Source organism: Schistocerca americana, chromosome 1 (assembly GCF_021461395.2).
Source record: "Schistocerca americana isolate TAMUIC-IGC-003095 chromosome 1, iqSchAmer2.1, whole genome shotgun sequence".
NCBI lineage: Eukaryota > Metazoa > Arthropoda > Insecta > Orthoptera > Acrididae > Schistocerca > Schistocerca americana.
Window position 1 is genome coordinate 209,613,197 of NC_060119.1, and position 22,185 is coordinate 209,635,381.

At 38.8% G+C, this 22,185-nt stretch overlaps 1 protein-coding gene across 1 annotated transcript in view; it reads left to right on the plus strand.

Annotated features, from left to right (window-relative positions):
• The window catches only part of LOC124595821, a 134,740-nt gene extending 115,020 nt beyond the window's left edge, over positions 1–19,720 (plus strand). The window contains exons 10-13 of the mRNA XM_047134755.1: positions 9,241–9,360; positions 13,079–13,150; positions 16,941–17,083; positions 18,881–19,720. Of these exons, the coding sequence (XP_046990711.1) occupies positions 9,241–9,360; positions 13,079–13,150; positions 16,941–17,033 (285 nt within the window). The 3' untranslated portion in view covers positions 17,034–17,083; positions 18,881–19,720. The remainder of the gene's footprint in view (positions 1–9,240; positions 9,361–13,078; positions 13,151–16,940; positions 17,084–18,880) is intronic.
• Positions 19,721–22,185: the final 2,465 nt, after the last annotated feature.

Here is a 22,185-nt window from a genome sequence, read left to right on the forward strand (position 1 = left end):
ACTATATGAAATAGCAGTTCGAATCACGGTAGAAGCCGCTGAATGGTTCAAATGGCTTTGAGCACTATGGGACTTAACATCTGTGGTCATCAGTCCCCTAGAACTTAGAACTACTTAAACCTAACTAACCTAAGAACATCACACACATCCATGCCCGATGCAGGATTCGAACCTGCGACCGTAGCAGTCCCGCGGTTCCGGACTGAGCGCCTAGAACCGCTAGACCACCGCAGCCGGCTAGAAGCCGCTGACTACAACCTTTTATTTTCCATTTTAATTAATGGAGTTGCAAACTGCTAGTAAAAATTCCTTATGCGAAATCTGAAGAATGCCTTTAAACATCAATCTTCGTCCGATTTCGACTTAGTAAATTAAGTTAATATTATGGATGTCTGCTTTGCAAATGCCAAGGTGCTTCACTGTAAAATAGGTCCTGAAAAGATTCAAACCGCATGTCAACGATATAAATTTGAGCTTTGTTCGTCATATAGGTCTAACATGTCAGAAGGTTGTTTATGAAGTGCACATGTTGATTAATATAGTTCCCTTCTTCTAAATTTTTGCAATAGCATTTAACTGTAGACGTTTTCTAACACTGGCGTCAGCAATTCCTTTCCGTTCTCTGAAACCTTCAAAGCGACAAATTTTTCTGGTTTAAATCTGATGACCTTAACTATCACTTCCGATCAACAATAAATACTTTATGAACCCATACATGGAACTCCAAATGTGCAGTGTTGCTGCACGGCTACAGAGCATGCATTGCAAGGTATTCACACAGTTTATCGCATAGACTTACCATAAGGAGTGAAACAAGAACTGTAATACACTCTACACCACAGACGCTCACTCTGGCTTGACGAAAACGTCCAAACATTGACCAAAAGTTGCACAAATAATTGAGTTTGAAAGGAAAAGAAACGAGGTATGAAGCATTTATAAATTCATCGAATGTAGTGAGGTGGTTTAATTTCGTCCCAGTCTATAAAATTAATTTCGGGCCATACTCAGTTCTTGCCGATTAATGTAATATAATACCCGCCTACCAATCAGGGCGTCTGTCTCCGTTGCTTTTGAGCGTGAATGGAAATTGTAGAAATTTTCTGTGGAGCAACATTTAATAATAAAGCGTTTTAAATCATCAAAAGCGATGAGCGGTAGCAAGCGCTTTCGATAAAGAACGGGGGAGTGCAGCGCCGCTGCTGTCGCCACGGCCGCTGCCAGTAGCCAGCAAATGGACCCCGGAGCTTTGCCGCATACGGCGTCCAGAGGAGGACAGTCTGCAGGAAATCTGCCGCAAAATCGTTACTGGATAAAATTTTGATATCGGTGTGTCAGAAAGCGAAATAGATTGAATCTGCGCTACCATTACATTCACGTCTTCAGCATTCAGACAGAAGAGGCTATAAAAATATTTTATGCCAGTTGCTCTCGATCCACTGAAATTATGAACAGAAACAACGCACGCTACCGCTAGAGCACAGGCGTAATCAGCCTAGGGTTTCTCTATCATGGGACAAGTTGTCCTCCAGGAAGTGCCGCAGTCTACAGTGTTGCCAGATTGTGCAGATAACCGGACTTCGAGAATTAGCGAGTTGGCCAGTATTTTTGTCCCATGTCGCGATCGGCGCGGACTTAGCCTGTGAAGCGGCCGGCCGCCGGTCGAGTTTTATGTCAAAGAGTGTACATATTATTTAGGCCACAGAAACAGAAATGTGCTTATCTCTGTGTCACTTTGATCAAATGTAGAGCACATATTTATCACAAAGCAAGTTTTTTGTTTTACTTTGTAGGTTTTCCTGCTGTAATAAGTCTTGAAAGTCTCTTCGGGTTTGCTGCCGGATCCTAAAATCAACTTGACTTGATATTTTGGCAATCCAACTGGTCGCCATCTTCAGGAGATGCTGATGAGTCCCACTGAGAACTGACACCAGGCTGCAAATTGATGTTCTATATAGGTCACCATTCAGTACACGGCGCATGCGCCGCCCATCACGGTTGCTGCCTTCCAGGACTGGGAAGTGGTGCTGCCCTTAGTAGAACACTGGCAGCAATGATATATCACATTCAGGGCTGTGCCGAAGAACATTCAATTTTGATGCGGGATGGTACAGGATTCTACGTCCTGCTAAGAGGAAATCTGTTGTCTCTGTTAATTAAATTATCCGCCAACCACTGCTTAAATGAGGGAGATGGTATGAAATTTGTCGAAACTGTGGTAGTTGCCAACATTTCTGGTATTTGGAACAGTGTTATAAAGAGGCTGGGCATTGCACTGCCGAAATGTGCTTGTGCTTGTGGAACTGCCTGCAAGAAGGGGAGTGTCTCTGGCTCTAATATCTCCTTGAAGTAATGGTTGCTGCTCAGACTGCTTACAGTATGTAGTAGGCAAGATTATATGCACACGGCCACCACTGTAGGACACGTTGATGTGAGACTCATCTGAAGAAACTAAGTTTCTCTACTCAGCACACCTGTGACAGTGTTCACATGCTCATTGCAGTCTGAGGTGTTGGTGATTTCTGGTCAATGGGATTCTACACGCTAGCACATGAGCCACCAGTTCACTCTTCGGGCATACAGCTGCCAAATTGTCAATGGAAATATATCTGCACCAGTTGCAGTGGACCAGTGTTGAGCTAAGGGTGTGGATGACACTGTTCTGTCAGATAAACTTTGCAAGCAAGGTGGCTGTCATCCAGAACTGTGGTCAAATAGTGTATTCTGGTATCCACCCATTGTTGTGTGTGAGTGTCTTCCATCTAGTGGTTCCACGCATGCTCTACAGTGATTGAATGTGGCATAGCAGTGACCTATCCAGCCACACAAAAGAAGCCACTGTTGACTTCCGTGCGTGTCATCTGTATGCAGTGTTAATCACTTATTATCAGTCCACTGTTTTACACATTTTCCATTTTGAAGTGATTCAGGTCATTCCTTCCGTGTGTTGCAATTTGCACAACAGTAGTGTAAAAGCAATGTTACAACACTCAAACAATATGAAGATTCTCATCCTGGAAATGAACATATTTGGATATAAACACTATTGTTTTTCAATCAGAGTTTCGTTTGCCTGTTATCAGGAGCTGACCAGGAGAAATAGAATAACAAAAAAAGGGAAACCACTATCAGTATGAGATGGACTCCAGAAAAAAAAGTGATTGACTTTTTTTTCTAGTGTTTTAAGTGTCTTATTTGATTTTATGTATTTCACGGAAATCGTTTCAAATTATTTCAATTGTTAAAGATTAGTGGCACATATTCTCAGCAACACACATCTTTTCAAAGAAAGGATACAAGAAACTGCAGCTTAATGTATTCATTGGTAAGCGCTTGTTGTTGTGGTGGTGGTCTTTAGTCCAAAGACTGGTTTGATGCAGCTTTCCAGGCTACTCTCTCCTGTGCAAGCCTCATCATCTCCGGGTAACTAGTGTATTCATCTCTTGGTATCCATCTACGATTTTTACCCCCCACGCTTCCCTCCAGTACTAAATTGGTGATCTCTTGTTGCCTCAGAATGTGCCCTACCAACCGATTCCTTCTTCTATTCGAGATGTGCCACACATTCCTCTTCTCCCCAATTCTTTTAGTACCTCTTCATTAGTTACTTGATCTACCCATCTGATCTTCAGCATTCTTCTGTAGCACCACATTTCAAAAGCTTCTATTCTCTTCTTGTCTAAACTATTTATCGCCCCATGTTTCACTTCCGTACATGGCTACACTCCATACAAATACTTTCAGAAAAGACTTCCTGACACTTAGATCTATACTTGATATTAATAAATTTCTCTTCTTCAGAAACACTTTTCTTGTCATCGCTAGTCTATATTTAATATCCTCTCTATTTCGACCCTCATCAGTTATTTTGCTGCTCAAATAGCAAAACTCATCTACTACGTTAAGTTTCCCACTTACTGTTTCCCTCAGCATCACTTGATTTAATTCAACTACATTCCATTATCCTTGTATTGCTTTTGTTGGTGTTCATCTTATAACCTCCTTTCTAGACACTGTACATTCCATTCAACCGTTCGTCCAATTCCTTCACTGTTTCTGACAAAGCATCAAGGTTTTTATTTTTTCTCCCTGGATTTTAATTCCTGTTCCAGATTTTACTTTTGTTTCCTTTACTCCTTGCTCAGTATACAGATTGAATAACATCGGGGACAGGCTACAGCCCTATCTCATTCCCTTCCCAACCACTGCTTCCCTTTCAAGTCCATACTCTTATAGCTGCCATCTGGCTTCTGTAAAAATTGTAAATAATCTTTTGCTCCATATATTTGACCCCTGCCACCTTCAGAACCTGAAAGAGAGTATTCTAGTCAACATTGTCAAAATCTTTGTCTAAGTCTACTAATGCTATACATGTAGGTTTGCCTTTCCTTAACCCATCTTCTAAGATAAGTTCTACAGCAGTATTGCCTCACGTGTTCCTACATTTCTACAGAATCCAAACAGATCTTCTCCGAGGTCAGCTTCTCCCAGTTTTTCCATTCGCCTGTAAAGAATTTGTGTTAGTATTTTGCAACTATGACTTATTAAACTGATAGTTTGGTAATTTTCACACCTGCCAGCACCTGCTTTCTTTGGAATTGGAATTAATATATGTTTTTCGTGAAGTCTGAGGGTATTTCGCCTGTCTCATACATGTTGCTCACCAAATGGAAGAGTTGTCACAGCTGCCTCTCTCAAGGCTACCAGTAGTTCTAACAGAATGTTGTCTACTCCTGGGGCCTTGTTTTGACTTAAGTCTTTCAGTGCTCTGTCAAATTCTTTGTACAGTGTCACATCTCCCATCTCATCTACATCTTCGTCCTCTTAAATTTCCATAGTATTGCCCTCAAGTACATCACCCTTATATAGACCCTCTATATAATCCTTCCATCTTTCTGCTTTCCTTTCTTTGCTTGGGACTGGTTTTCCATGTGAGCTCTTGATATTAATACACGTGGTTCTATTTTCTCCAAAGGTCTCTTTAATTTTCCTGTATGTGGCATCTGTCTTATCCTTAATGACAAATGCTTCTACATCCATGCATTTGTCCTCTACATCCATACATTTGTGCCGTAGCCATACCCTCATATCCATTTTCCACTTCCTGTCAATCTCATTTTTGAGACATTTGTATTCCTTTTTGCCTGGCTTCATTTACTGCATTTTTATATATTCTCCTTTCATCAGTTAAATCAAATACCTCTTGTCTACTAGTTCTCATCTTTTTACCTGCTTGATCCTCTGCTGCCTTCACTCTCTCATCTCTTAATGCTACCCATTCTTCTTCCACTGTATTTCTTTTCCTGTGTTATTGTCAGTCGTTCCATAATGCTCCCTCTGAAACTATCTACAACCCCTGGTTCTTTCAATTTATCAACGTCACATCTCCTAAAATTCCTACCTTTTTGCAGTTTCTTCAGTTTTTATCTACAGTTCATGACCAGTAAATTGTGGTCAGAGTCCTCATCTGCCCCTGGAAATGTCTGACAATTTAAAACCTGGTTCCTAAATCTCTGCCTTACCATTATATAATCAAACTGGAACCTTCTGGTGTCTCCAGGTCTCTTCCATGTATACAACCCCTTTTCATGATTCTTAAACCAAGTGTTATCTGTAATTAAGTTATGCTGTGTGCAAAATTATACCAGGCAGCTTTCTCTTTCATTCCTTACTCCCAGTCCATATTCACCTACTACTTTTCCTTCTCTTCGTTTTCCTGCTATTGAATTCCAGTCTCGCAGGACTATTAAATTTTCATCTCCCTTAACTATCTGAATAATTTGTTTTATCTTATGTTATATTTCCTCAGTCTCTTCATCATCTGCGAAGCTATTTGGCATATAAACTTGTACTACTGTGGTTAGTGTGGGCTTTGTCTCTATATTGGCTACAGTAATGCATTCACTATGCTGTTCATAGTAGCTTATCCGTGATCCTATAGCTTATCTGCAGTCGTATTTTTTTATTCATTATTAAACCTGCTCCTGCTGACTTTGTACTTATAACCCTTTAAGTGCTTAGTAATAGGTTATTGGAAAATGCATTACTGATCTTAATTTTTGTAGGTTTTAAGAAAGAGATAACGTAGTAGATAGGTATGCATGAAATATAAAAACATTAATCACACTTGTAGAATCATTTAGTTATTTCTTAGAGGACTATCAATGAAAGAAGGTGTATACATGGTAAGGTTGATAAATATAATGTAAACACAGTAATAACAGTTTGTCAGTATAGATAACGAAAGAATCTCAAGTAATTTGATGTGGAAATTACTTCAGATCTTACGAAAATGAGCTCCCCATCCAGGCCGTAAAGGCCCAAGGGATGTTTACCAGCCACCATATCATCCTCTGCGTTGAGGCGTCATACAGAGGCTCTATGGAGGTGTATGTGGTCAGCACACTGCTCTCCTGGCCATTTTACAGACTTTCCAGACCTTGGAGGTGCTACTACTCAGCCAAGTAGCTTCCCAGTTAGCAATGTGAGGCTAAATGCAGCCGTTACCAGTCCTCCCAGTATTAGGAATTGAGTGTGGGCACTCCGCATGGCATCCGTCTACACTGATCACTCAACTATGGTGGCAGACATCAGATCTTACAGCATAATCAAAATCCATCTCCAGTGGCTCATTACAAAAAATGATATTGGACCTTAAGAAGTACATTAAGGAGCGTAAGAGTATGGCCTTTGTATGGAGGACACACGTCCGAAAATACAATGTTCTGAGTCATTCATAGCTTGAAATTTTGAGACAACCTCTCCGCTGAATATGCTGTTTATGACCGGTAGAGTATTGACTGTTTAAATGGCAGAATTGCAATTTAAAAAATGAGGCCATTAGATGTGGCTTGTGTGTGAGTTAACACAGGCATTTAATTGTGTAGACCTACATATAAATTAAAGCAAATGGAATTAAAAGTAATACTAAAGTAAAATACAAGTTAAGCTCAAACAGAGAGTTCTGTAAGAAAGCTAACCGATGTACTGAGGGAAAGAAGACTACAGTTTTGTGGCCACATATACAGAATGGATAGTAACAGACCAACCAAGCAGATCTTCTATATACTAAAGAGCTACAAATCCAAACCCACATGGTTAATTGAAATTTAAAAAGATATGAAAAACACAGAAATTAGAATGAGCATAATTGATAACAGAATACTTTTCAGAGAAACAACATAAAAGGCAGGATTTCAGGAAAGAAGGATGCCTGCAAAAGGAAGAAAGTGGACCCAGCAAGAAAATGAATGACACACTCAAAGAATGAAATAAGTCCGGGAGCAACAAAAATTAAATACAAAGATGCAAAACCAAAGTTGATTTATCACACCCTCCAAAAGGGCTACTCAGACAAATAAATAAAACAACATTTGGAATTAATTGTAAAGCATTGTCATGTTAATTGATATTTAAATATAAAATAATATCACACAATAGTCTAACAAGAACTGAACTTACACTCCTCCTAGGTCCCATACTATAGTCTGTTCAAAATTACTTTTGGTTTGACAGCTACGGTAGGATGTAAGGGGGGGTGGGGGGCAGGGGAGTGGGCAGTTGCAGCCCATGTAGGAGGTACGGACCGCATTCCTCCAATCCCACAATACCTGTAAGTGCAGCGGACACCCAAAGTTTGCAAACCTTGGTGCGACCGCCACAACACTTCGTGCTTGCACTGTGTGGTTTTGTTTGACGTTTTTTTTTTTTACTGCAGCAGGAGACCTTTTCAGCAACACACTTCAAATGAATTTCACTGCAGGAATTTAGTCTGTATCACACAAAATAATTACTAAGTGTATTTACAGTATAATTACTGTAATACTGAAATAATATTGTTTGTATTGCCTTTTCTCTATTCCTTAATGCTACCTTGCATATACAATATACGTTTTCTCACTGCAATGAACACGCACAAATCTTATATTTTGTCATGTTAGAAATAAGTAGGCAGATAAGAAAAATTCATAACAGGTTAATGATAAACTTAGCAACCCAGTTCCCATAACAAAACCATACAAGTGACTGCTTAGCACTTGATGCGCAAGCAGACCATAGTGTGTCATATTTTAACAGAAATATCTCATGTTAGAAAAACTGTGACAGACTTATGGTTTGAAGTAGATGAAAACTTGATGTATTCTTAAGATTTCATTCACATATTGCGTTAGTGTAACTTTAATAACAAAGAAGTTTCCTACATTCTGAAAATTAAGTAACATCGTCGGAAAATTCATTCTCATAAAGTGCCCATATCACAGTTCTGTTTGCACTGTTTCTCTGGAGTGGTAACACTGTGAGTAAAACAGAAAACACTATACATCTGATATTAAGGACAGGGGGTAAGCTGTCACAAAAGATGCATATTCACACCGTCTTGCAGAAATTGAAGGCTACTACTTTTGTTTGGAAAATTCTCAATAACTGGGACTGACTGTACACTGAACTTTTTATTTTGTGTAATTATTATCCTCAACCCCATATGTGTTAATATTTAGTTCAGGCATAAAAAATATTTTGATGCAAAATCAAATCATCAGAAGCATACGTGACATTAATTTCACTAGCATCGCAGTGCACATTGACAACATGTAGCAGTATTCATGTTAAGACACCACCATAAACTACTTCCAGAATGAATCTTTCCCACTCTGCAATGGAGTTAACATTGTTTTGAAACATCGTAGCAGATTAAAACTCAAACCGCAAATCTGACATGCCCAGGCAGTACTCTTACTGACTGGGATACCCAGCATAACTCATGACCTGGCATCCCAGCTTTATTTCTGCCACAACTTCTCCATTACTTTTCAGAATTTGAAGAAGATCTCATTCATATCTTGTTGGATTAGTGCTCGCGGAAAAAAGGTACTGGGAACAAATGGTGTGGGGGATTGTTTCCAGAGTGAACCTTTCATTCTGCTATGGAATGTGCACTGTTTTTCAAACTTAATGGTAGATTAAAACTATGTTATACATTGGGACTCGAACCCAGAATCTTTACTTTTGTGGGCAATGGTCTCATAGATCCCCATTACCAAGTAAAAAATTCTGCTTCAATAAATAAGCAAGCTGCCAAAGTGATGTCACATTGAAAGGCATACACTAGACTGATTATCACATAACATGTACTGATTAATTGTTACTGTTATTTTCATTTTTGCATTTTATAGTTCTACTTGTTGTTATCACACGCACACACATTCGGACTATGAATGTTTAATGTTTCTGTGTTTGCAGAGTGGCGCAGAAGTTTATCGATTGACAGCAGGTGTTGGCGTAGTAGTCTGTTTACGACTCTTTAGGAACCTGCTCTTTGCTGGCTGTTATGATGGTTTCATCTATATATACAATTTACAGGTTTGTGATATATTTTACTGTGGAGTGTATAATCAGAATCTGTAGTTTTTTTTTAATTTTGTGTAAAAAAAGCTTGTTAAAATTTGACTTTTTATATGATCTGAATTTTTAAAACATTTGCGTATAAACATATATGATTATAAATCACCATTCACCATTTAGAAGAGGCACTGAGTTGGGGAAAGAGAGAATACACACACCAAGTTTTCCATTCATGTATACATATAAAAAAGCCAATTTCTTCTTTACTATTAAAAACAGTCTTGATAACAATTTATTTAGTACGGTGACTGGTTTCAATCACTACTGTGGTCATCTTCAGACCAATGAGTAAGAACCTCCTTCTGCTAGAGAATCACTCTGAAGATGACCACAGTAGTGGTCGAAACCGGTCACCGTACTAAATAAATTGTGATCAAGACTGTTTTTAATAGTAAATATTTGTAACATATTTATCACTGTCACTCCCATAATGTATTCAAAAAAAATTTCTTCTTTAATAATAATTATAGCAACAACAACAACAATAATAATAAGCATCAAGGGATAACCAATTTAGTATTGGAGGGCAGCGTGGAGGGTAAAAATCGTAAAGGGAGACCAAGAGATGAATACACTAAGCAGATTCAGAAGGATGTAGGTTGCAGTAGGTACTGGGAGATGAAAAAGCTTGCACAGGATAGAGTAGCATGGAGAGCTGCATCAAACCAGTCTCAGGACTGAAGACCACAACAACAACAACAATAATAATAATAATACTTTTCATTGACATTCTTAATATAGGTGTCTTTTAGTGTGTAGTATATAATCCATTGTTTTATATGGCCCACAAACTTGCAAAGAATTGCAGCAACAGTCAAGGAAGAAGAGTTGTTCTATAGGCATATTAAGCTGCATACATACTGTCACAGGAAACAATTTTCTGTTGCAAACATGTTTCCTACACCGATTTGCAACATATTCGCAACTTTGTTTCTTGTTAAGGTCACTTTTCACATTGGTAGCAAACATTTCTCATGGTGTATTCACATCATCTGCAATGCCATTTTCCATTGTTATTTGTATTGTGTGCTACATTATGTCTAGTGATGAGGAAACTGATTTGGTATGTAGTGGCGCACTATTAACACTCAAATATTCAAACAAACGAAAAGAAAGGCGATGTTGTCAATGGTGGACAAAAACAATCTATAGAAGAGCTGGCAGAATGACTTGGTACTAGAGCTGAACATGGAGATGGCTCTGTGTTCTGTAACTTAACTTCAGTGTTGTCCACTGATTCTGAAATAATGGCAAATAAGGTAACATCATTTGTAATAAATAAATAATCTCTCTCTCTCTCTCTCTCTCTCTCTCTCTCGCACGCGCGCCGACACACACACACACACACACACACACACACACACACACAAGATTTGAAAACAACTATTCCAGTCAACCAGAGAACTTGTTTTTCTACTTTGTTTTTTTGACAATGAGAGATTCATTTCAGTCTTGTTTATTTGTTTCTTATTTCAAAGCCAGTTGTATCTGAAATAGCTTGTGGATACCTGATGGAAGTTCTGAAGCATTATGTAATGACAGTTAAATGAAAAACATTGTTAAATATCAAACAATGGAAACTGTGGTCTGAACTGCCAGAGATGACATTCATGTGTGTGAGTTGTGCTTGCTTGTGTGAATGAACATGTATGTGTTTCTTTTTATGAAGAAGACAGCGACTGAAACCTAATCTATAAATATCTTTTAATTGTGTCTGTCTGCAACTTAACATGTCACCTTTATGGTAAATAGCTATCTGTCTTTCCTTACATTGTTAAATAAGTATTTTATCAAATTTTCTTTTAAAAACTGAATTTATATTGCCAAAATACATGACTGTGTTCCTTGGTATCTATGTTGCTTGTGAATGTGACAGGGAAATCAACACAAGTTTTTGAAGGAAGAGCACATTCACATATTGTTTCATCAGTGCCTCCTGTATTTATGGCAGTTTCTTCAGCATGCAAGTCACATGCTGATCATTGGCATAGGCTTCATCATTATCTTTATTGTCCTGCATTGGAATAATTTGGTAAGCGATTGAGAAGGGGCATTGCAGCCGCCTTGCTTTCTAACCATTCATTTTAATTTTTTCTGTGGAGATAATGATGTTACAGAAGAGCCAGCACCTACTCTCAATATCAAGTCTTCCAAAACTTGTAATAAAATTAATTTCTTTCAGATGCTGGTGACTGAAAACAACTGGCGTGAAAAAGTGTGTGTATTCTCATAGGTACTTCACTTTCCCGTTGTGTGAGAGCAGTTGATGGAAAACACATATTGTCACAGTGCCCTGTTGCCTTATGAGAATGAGTTCTACAGTTACAAGGGGTCATTTATCATTGTGCTACTTGCTGTCATTGACAGCTGTGACAACATTTTCCATTACAGGAAAACATTATGAAACCTTATCCAGGGAGGCATGTTCAAGGTTCAAAAGAAAGAACTGTTAATTTCTGATTGTATGGGGCTAGAACAGTTGGAGAGAACACATTTGGTATTATGGTTTCAGTTTCTGCATCTTCCAAAAATCTATGTTGTTGCAACCTGAGAAGGCACAAATTTTCACCCTTACAGCTATGTTTGAGTCTATAATTTCTTAAGGCAAAATGCTGCAGTGAGGAACCAATATACTTCACAAGGAAGCTATGATTCATACGATTTAAGGAAAGATGAGATGATCCCAGGCACACAGAGATGAGATGGTACTGTATTGGTTTTTCCTGCACTCCAAAACATAATACTCAAAACTTTTAACTCATATAAACAAATCTGTGACTAGTTTACAGATTATTTTTTAAGTCTATAAGGAAGTGTACCATGGCAAAATGACTGTGGATGATTGATACTGTAGTGTATAAAATACAAATTGAAGATAAGCAATCATAATTTTTTATATCTCTTTGTCGATGGTGTCTGTATTTTTACCCTTTGAACATCATTGAGAAACTGCAGCAGGAGATGACTGAATCATTTAGATTTGTATACAGTGTCTGTGCCATTGGCCAATTTTTTTACTGCAGTATTTTCTACTTTTATGCCCTCCCATCAGTATTGCATGAAAAGTGATTGGATTTTCTTCTTGAAGCTGTTGTCAAGAACAGTAGCAGTTTTCTGCAGAGAGATATTTTTTATTACTGTTCTTATACCTCTTACATTGAACATTCCACGGGCACTCTTGTGCGTGTTACAGCAATACCAACTCCAGTGTCTGTTGTCTTGTCCACTCCATTATTTGCAAAACAAACTCAATAGTTACACATGAAAACACACCACAAAATATAAATATATGCTTGTGCCATGCAGCGGTGGTGTTCGGTAGGTGGCTAGTAACATTGTTTACTTTGATGTGCACTGACGCTGCTATTGTTAGCTGTTTCCGTGTTTCAAAACATGTTGCAAACATCAGCCGCAAAGTAGTAGCTGAAATCATGATATGAAACACAGTTAGAAACATATTTGGAAGACAGTGTGAAAATGGCTTTATTCCTAATCTCTGTTTATGTCCTTCCTGTATGTATTAAACACAATTAATTTATCTTAGTGCAGCATATGGTATTTGCATAGAAAAATTGATTCATCCATTTGTTTTGTTGTAAATTACAATAATTCAATTTTTCAGCTGAATGCTTGTTACAAAAATTCTTGATCATAATGCTTCCCCTTGGTTTTCCAGGACAAGGCACTTCTGTCAAGAATTCCTGGACCAGGGAGGATGATCTTCTGCATGGAAGTTGTGAAGAACAGGGTAAATTTTAATGTGACGTGTATATATTTCTCTAAATACTTTTTGTTAGTAAGATTTCAGTTAATCCCCTGTGTTTAAACATTTTTTAATTAGTTAAATGTGAGCTGCAAAGGTAGTGCAGTGAGTATCACATTGCACTTGCATTCAGGACGATGGCATTTCAAATTCCCATCTGCCCATCCTCTTTTTTTTTTCCCCACTAAATCATTTAAGACAAACAGAAAGGACATGGTCAGTTTTGCTCTCTATCTGTCCCCCATTCTGAACTTGTTCTCCACGTCTCATGACCTCGTTGTAGACAGGGCGCTGAACCCTAATCTTCCTTCTGTTACTTGGAGGATACTGATATAATAAACAATAATTGAAGACTTTTGATTGTAGCAATAGATGTGCTGTTATGTTAGCATATTTTGCTTTTTGTGTTATGGAATCCGTGTTCATTGCATCCACTACGTGTAGATTTTGGAATAACATAATTAGTGGTGCTTTGTGTTATGCTTCATGAACGGCCAATTAGTAGAAGGTTAATATCTGTAGTCTTCAGTCATTACACATTCACTTTTGTATTAAAGTTGTTTCCGTGCTTAATCCCAAATATATCAATCACAAACATCCAGCCTTCAGTGAATTTGTGTCCAGTAATCAAGCACACAAGTTCACTGAAGAATTAACAATTATTGTAAGCATGTAAATGTGAGTGACCTGTTTTGCTATAGATGAGGAGTATTTCTTCATAAAAATTAATTAGATTCCAAACCCATTAGCAAACAAAAATTGTGCAACAGTGCCATACTCCAGGGCTGTAAACCTACTTGAACAGGCAGTTATATTGCAGCTGCTGTTTCGCTTATGTAAATATTGGTTGTCTGTTCTTGAATGTCATTAATTATCACAAGAATAATACTGCCATCAACTGGTGATAGCCCCAAGTGTCTCATACAGACTTCTAATACTTTGACATGTATTTATAGTTCATGTAAAGTTATGCAATGGGATATACATCTGTGGAATTGATTTTCACACAGGAAATTATACTCTATTAAATTTTAAGGATGATAAGGGAATTTACACCATATTTTTTGTTTGAATGCATGGTTTCATGGCAATATGAATTATTAAAATTTTTTCTTTCTCAGGCTTCCAGCCACATCAGGTGGTTAAAATCCCATGAGCTTTCAACCAAGCTCTCCTCATTCATTGTCAAGTGGTAAGAATGATTGCTGTGTTGCCATGGCCGCGTCGTTATATAGTCGCACTGCTGGCTGTGACTTCACTAGTGCTCTCTTCCTCGCCGTATATGGTAATGTTTTCGTCCCGCGTCCGTTGCGCCTTTCAGGTCCCAGGTTGTGCTGAGCTGCAAACCGCTATCCTTGTTGATGGTGTTTTCAGAGTTTTTTTTTTTTATTTCAATAGCTTCTTTTATGACACTATCCCAAAATCCCTTCGTCCTCGTAACGACAGATGTTTCGTCGAATAGAATTCGATGTCTGTTTTCTAAGGGGAGTTCTGCCACGGCTGATTTTTCTGGATAGCGTAGGCGTAAGCACCTCTCGTGTTCCGTCCCACGTTGCTCCACAGTGCGTACTGTTTGGTCGACATAGTAACAACCACACTGACACACTGACATGGTATCTTGTACACTCCAGGCGTTCTAAGCCCTAGATCGTCCTTCACAAGCCTCACCAGCTGTCGAATTTTTGCTGGGGGCCTGAACACAGATGAAATGTTATATCTCTTCGGGAGCTGGCTAACTTTACCCGACACCGTACCACAGAAAGGCAAAAACACAAGTTTCTTGCTTGCTTCTTCCGTGGTGTTCTCTACTCTGTTGGTGTGTTTCTTGCTTGTCACACCAGATATAGCCTGTGACGCCTGTCCGTGGCTGTACCCATTTTCCCGGAAGACTTTTCGGAGGTGGCTCTGTTCTAGTGGCAGACTTTCAGCGTCTGAGACGACTTTAACATGACAGATGAGGGTATTCAGAACGCCAAGTTTTTGTGCCGAATGGGAGTGTGCAGATACCGATCTGTGTGTGTCGGTTTCCTTTAGACACTGTGGCTGAGGTGCCCATTGATTGGTTTGCCATCGAACAAGGACGTCAAGGAAGGGCAATGCACCATCTGTTTCGACTTTTATCGTTAACTTGATGTTGCAGTGAATACTGTTCAATTGTTCTAAGAATTCTCCCCGTTTTTCACGACCATGGGGCCAGATGATAAAAGTGTCATCGACGTAACGATAAAAGCAACTTGGCTTAGCTGGAGCCGTGTCCGAGGCAATGTCTTCAAATTTTTTCATAAAAAGGTTGGCCATGGATGGAGCTAATGGGCTTCCCATCGCCATGCCGTCCAACTGGTCGAAATACTATGTAGGAAATACGACAATGTCAATGTGTGCTTAAACAGCCCCACAATTGTGCATCAAATAATTGGGAGAGAAGATCTATACAGTCTTTGACTGGAACACGTGTAAACAGGGAGACCTCATCCAAACTAACCATTATATCTCCTTGACTAAGATGCAGTTGTTTAATTCTGTTGATAAAGTCGTCGGTGTTCTTGATGTGATGCACACGACGACACACATGCAGCGCAAGGAGGCTGGCCAGGTGTTTTGCCAATCTGTAAGTGGGTGCCCAGTGGATTCTCCTCTTCCTCTTCATCCCATTGTGAACACCACAGTGATGTTACAGCCAGCAGTGCGACTATATAACGACGCGGTGACGGCAACACAGCAGTCATTCTTACCACTTGACAATGTCTGAGGAGAGCTCGGTCGAAGCTCAAGGGATTTAACCACCTGACACGGCTGGAAGCCCGAGAAAATTTTATTAAACTGTATTTTTTATCTGGCACTGAGTAAAGATGATTGAGTTACATACAGGTAATAGAAAATGAGCAGCCACAATTAACTCTGGGTACAAAGAACAGATAATTCTATATGTGTGGATATTCCTCAAATATATGATGGTGAAGGAAGCTGATAGAGAATTGTGTTCTTATGTGACTTAGAAAGCTGAATGGTGGTGGTCAACAACAGTCCTCACAAAAACTCACAGAAGAAGATATTAATGTATTCATATTTGTACTCAGACAAAATGTCTATACAAAATGAGACTAGTAAGAATGAAGAATCCAATTTTGTCTCAACACAGTATTTCAAATAGTATTTATATTTTTTATATACTTGGCATTTAAACACTCTCAGCAGCGCTAACCTAACTGGTCACATAGGTCTCATTATTGTTTTACCACTTTTGGTCCACTCTCTCATAGGATTTACATTGTGCACATTTCATAATCCTCTGTTGCACTACTGCAAAATTGTTTAGTTGTTATAATTAATGTAGTGTTACAGGTGACGTGTGTGTGTGTGTGTGTGTGTGAAATAAATTCACTGTTTTACCTGCACTCTCATGCAGTATGTAGATTTACATTGTGCACATTTCATAATCCTCTGTTGCACTACTGTAAAATTGTTTAGTTGGTATAATTAATGTTGTGTTACAGGTGACGCGTGTGCAAATGTGTGTGTGTGTGTGTGTGTGTGAAATAAATTCACTGTTTTACCTGCACTCTCATGCAGTATGTATTAGGTGCTCATGTTAACCATATGGACAGATTTATACAATGTAAAAAAATGTTCATTTAACTACTATATCATAATGTTAGACCAGTCCTCTTGCATCTGGGTAGATGCACATAGGAAAAATTTGAAAGAAAATCTGATGTGTGAATATTTGCCTAACAGTTAACTATGAGAAACTAAAATGTTATAAACATAATTCCAGGTCATAGCATCAAGTAAAGCAAACAACAGACTAGAGGCTTGGAGCTTTCCACCTGAAATCAGAAAATATATGAAAGACATTAGGCACCGTTGATTGTGCATTCCATTGCTGTATTGAGAATTTTACACTTCAGCATTGTAAAGGTATTTATGTCAATTTCAAAATGAAAATCATATTTTATTTTCAGAAAAACATGTGTTGTTTATATGCATTATTTTAAAGAACAGTATCTCCAAAATGAAACAAATCAAACCAATAAAGCTGTTACTTTCATGCAACAGTAGACAAAAATAGGTACATCCGCTATGTAATAATATTGTTTATCTTTATTTGATCGTAGTTCAAATTTATTTTTCCTGTTTATTTATCACAGTGTGAGGCACACAATCAAACACATACACACACATGAAATTCAAGCTTCCGCAACAAACTGTTGCCTCACCAGGAAAGACGGAAGGAGAGGGAAAGACGAAAGGATGTGGGTTTTAAGGGAGAGGGTAAGGAGTCATTCCAATCCCGGGAGCGGAAAGACTTACCTTAGGGGGAAAAAAGGGGTATACACTCGCGCACACACACACACACACACACACACACACACACACACACACACACACACACGCGCGCGCACATATCCATCTGCACATACACAGACACATGCAGACATTTGTAAAGGCAAAGAGTTTGGGCAGAGATGTCAGTCCGCCTCGACTGACATCTCTGCCCAAACTCTTTGCCTTTACAAATGTCTGCTTGTGTCTGTGTATGTGCGGATGGATATGTGTGTGTGTGCGCGAGTGTATACCTGTCCTTTTTTCCCCCTAAGGTAAGTCTTTCCGCTCCCGGGATTGGAATGACTCCTTACCCTCTCCCTTAATACCCACGTCCTTTCGTCTTTCCCTCTCCTTCCCTCTTTCCTGACGAAGCAACCGTTGGTTGCGAAAGCTTAAATTTTGTGTGTATGTTTGTGTTTGTTTGTGTGTGTCTATCGACGTGCCAGCGCTTTCTAGATGATGTGACTTACCTAACGAAAGCGCTGGCACGTCGATAGACACACACAAACAATATATGTATATATGTGTGTGTGTGTCTGTCTGTCGACCTGCCAGCACTTTCATTTGGTAAGCACTGTCTGCCTGTGTCCATTCATGCGAATGGACAGTTTGTTGCTGGTCATTCCCACATACAATGCGTCACAGTGTAGGCAGGTCAGTTGGTAGATCACGTGGGTGCTTTCACACGTGGCTCTGCCTTTGATCGTGTACACCTTCCGGGTTACAGGACTGGAGTAGGTGGTGGTGGGAGGGTGCATGGGACAGGTTTTACACCAGGGGTGGTTACAAGGGTAGGAGCCAGAGGGTAGGGAAGGTGGTTTGTGGATTTCATAGGGATGAACTAAGAGGTTACGAAGGTTAGGTGGACGGCGGAAAGACACTCTTGGTGGAGTGGGGAGGATTTCATGAAGGATGGATCTCATTTCTGGGCAGGATTTCAGGAAGTCGTATCCCTGCTGGAGAGCCACGTTCAGAATCTGATCCAGTCCCGGAAAGTATCCTGTCACAAGTGGGGCACTTTTGTGGTTCTTCTGTGGGAGGTTCTGGATTTGAGAGGATGAGGAAGTGGCTCTGGAAAAGTTGTTCATCAAAGAAATGGGAGTATGAGTATCAAAACCATATCCTCAACATTGCATCAGTTATCGAAACACTGCTCAAATGAAATATTCCCATCTATCTAAACACTTATTTCACTTCCGTCCATTAGTCCCTGAAAGTAGGGGTATAGGGGGGTGGGGGGTGGGGGATGCACAGGAAGAAGGAATCTAGATGTAGGGTGTTCTTGTTCACTAACACGCTTCCGGAACTGATAACAGTGAATGAAAATTAAACACAATGTGAAGCTGACTCACATATTATTTAACTAATTTACTTCTATTTCTGTTACAGGTGTTACCTAACATGTAAAGATGATGGCCATTGCTGATCGTCAGTCGAGCTGTTATCCAGGGATATGAATTTCAGAGAAGTCTCTTGACTGGTTTTAACTTATTTTATGACTCCTACCTAATATTTTCATTGAAGAAATGCCATTATTTCCAATGACTCGCCTGAGTGCTATTTTGTTTAACTAGGTGGTCAAGAATCTCAGTTCAGTGACTATAAATGTACTAATTTGTGTGTATGTGCAGTTGTTGCTATTGTGAGACCAGTTATGAAGAAAAAGTACTATCTTTAAGCATAAACACTGTTTGATACTGATATACAAATGTACAAAGTGTGCATAGTTTTGATTAAATTTATAAAATGGGGTAGGTTCTCTCTCATAAAGTGTAGATATTTCTGATACTTGTGAATATACATCTTTAACAAAATGTAAAAGAAAAGCTTGTGGATATGTGGGATCTAATCAGTACATCAGAAAGTTTGTTACTTCATCGACATTTTAAATGTTTTTCATTTCTTGATTGCATGTTATTTTAGCATTGTCATTTCTTTTCAGTTTGAATGCTTGGTTTCAGAAACCATTTTTATGTTAAAAAACTATTGTGGAATTTAAATTCATTCCATGTTTCACACAGAAAATGCTGCATATTGAGCAGTTACGTATTAACTCTGCAGTGGGAGGGATTTTGATTTTTTACAGTGAAACACACAAGGTTTCTTATGAACAAACAAACAAAAAAATTGTTTATGTTTGACAGGTTAAAATACTTTTAAAGACATTTTGTCCATGACCATTGTGATATGTATTTTGTTTTTGAAACCATATTATATTCTTTTTTTTTTTTAATTATGCCTTATGAGTTGACCTTTCTTCATGAATGATTTTTATTTTCATAAGAGAAAAGTCATGGGTTGTTTATCCTGCACAGAGAAATGAGCTATTATTTTGATTTTCTGGTGTTTAATATCTTACAAAAACCTGAATGATTACATTGATTTCACTGATACATCAATAATTAGGTAAGTAGTACTATCCTTTTGGAAATTCTGAATTTATATGAACCGTTGGTAATGTACAACTCATTTAATTTTAAACGCATTCATGACACGTGGTTACAATCTTGACCAGTTTCATCCATACATTGGCCGTCTTCAGAATCCATATTCTGAAGATTACCAACATATCCTGTCCGTCCAAAATGTTTTCAGGCTAGACTAATAAAAACTAGATAAAAGTTAAGATGTTGTTGTAATGATTCAGATGTTCTGCATAGTCCCCCCACCCTCCCCCTCCCCAACATTCATACCACCATGTAAAACTGTCAAGAAAGTCGTTCTGTGGGATGTTGTTCTACTTGTGCATCACATTGGCTTGGCTTGAGTAATTGTATGGATAAAAAAACTACTCATGAAGCCATAGCACGAGAAAACACATATAAATGTCGAGGAACCATGCAAGCTTTTGAAACTAGTGACTCATCCTTCTGGCAGAAGCATTTAAGCAGAAGGAAGAGAGTTGAAGGAAAATTATTGGGGTGGCTTAGGAATGAGGAGAGCTACGAAAAAGTTGCCCAGAACACCAGCTCGGAGGAGACTCACCATACAGAATGAGAAGGAAAAACTGTTTATTGTGGACTGCACTGTACGAGATTTGAGATTGAGGCTTTCAAATCTCATCTGGTGTGGTCCCATTCAGTCTTTTCTTCTCGTCCTGTTCAGAAAGTCTCCCCTGCCTTTGGGGCTCTGCGTGACTTTTTTGCAACTCTCCCCATGTCCTAAACCATGCCAGTCCTTTTCCTTCATTCCTCTTTCTTCCCCTTGAAACCTGCCAGAAGGAGGCGGCACTGGTTCCAAAAGCTTGCACATTTCCATAACTTTTATTTGTTTTCTCTCCTGCTGTCACTCGGTGAGTAGATTTTTTTTGTTAATACAGTTTATTATATTTTCAAAAATTGATGATTTTTGTTGATGCATTGGCTTCAATATCAGTTATGTCGTCAGAACATTGAATCTTCACATGAATTTCTGCACTTTGTAATTTTATTGTAAGTTTGTAATGGTAAATCATATTTTGTTGCCAGTGATGATGATTTTTTTGGGGGGGGGGGGGGGGGGGGATTGCTTGTCTTTTGCATTCAGTCAAGTCATGGCAGGTATCCACCCATCATTGTTTTTGTTCAGGGGTAAAAGTGTGGGGGACAACATTGCACACAATTTTCTCTTGTTCAGAGTGTTCTGAAGAACATGTTGAACACTTGATTTAGTGATGTTGCTCCATTGCAATTTGTGACACAACAGCATTGATACACTACAGCCTCATGTCCATTACTCCTACATCTACGCCTACATCCATACTCTGCAAACCACTGTGATGTGCATTGCAAAGTGTATGTCTCAATGTACCAGTTTAGGATTTCTTGCTGTTTGATTCACAAATGGAATATGGGGAGAATGATTGTTTGTATGCCTTTGTGCATGGTGTATTTATTCTAACCTTGTCCTCATGATCTCTATGTGAGTGATACGTAGAGGATTGTAGTATATTCCATGAGTCATCATTTAAAGCTGGTTCTTGAAACTTTTTTAATAGACTTTCTTGGGATAGTTTATGTGTAACTTCAAGAGTCTGGCAGTTCAGTTTCTTCAGCCTCACTGTAACACTCTCCTATGGATCAAACAAACCTATCACCATTCACATTGTCGTTCTGTGTATACTTTCAGTATGCTTTGTTAGTCCTCTTTGATACAGATCCGACATACTTGAGGAATATTCTAGAATGGGTCCCACGAGAGATTTGTAGACTGATTGCACTTCCCTAGTAGTCTACCAATAAACTGAAGTCTACCATTTGATTTATCCACAACTGAGCCTTTGTGATTGTTCCATTTCATATCCCTACAAAGTGTTACACCCAGATACTTGTATGAATAGGCCAATTCCAACTGTTACTCACTGATATTATAGTCATATGAACAATTTTTTTGTTTTGTTTTGTGAAGTGCAAAATTTTACATTTTTGAACATTTACAGCAAGTTGCCAATCTTAGTACCACTTTAAGATCTTATCAAGATCTAGCTAAATATTTATCTAGCTTCTTTCAGACTGTACTTCATTATAGATAACTGCATCATCTGCAAGAAGACTGAGGTTACTATTAATGTTTTCTGCAAGGTCACCAATACACATCATGAACAGCACGGGTCCCGACACACTTCCCTAGGGGACACCTGAAGTTACCTCTACGTCTAACGATTACTGTCCATCCAAGATAACATGATGCACCCTCCCTACCAAAGAGTCCTGAAT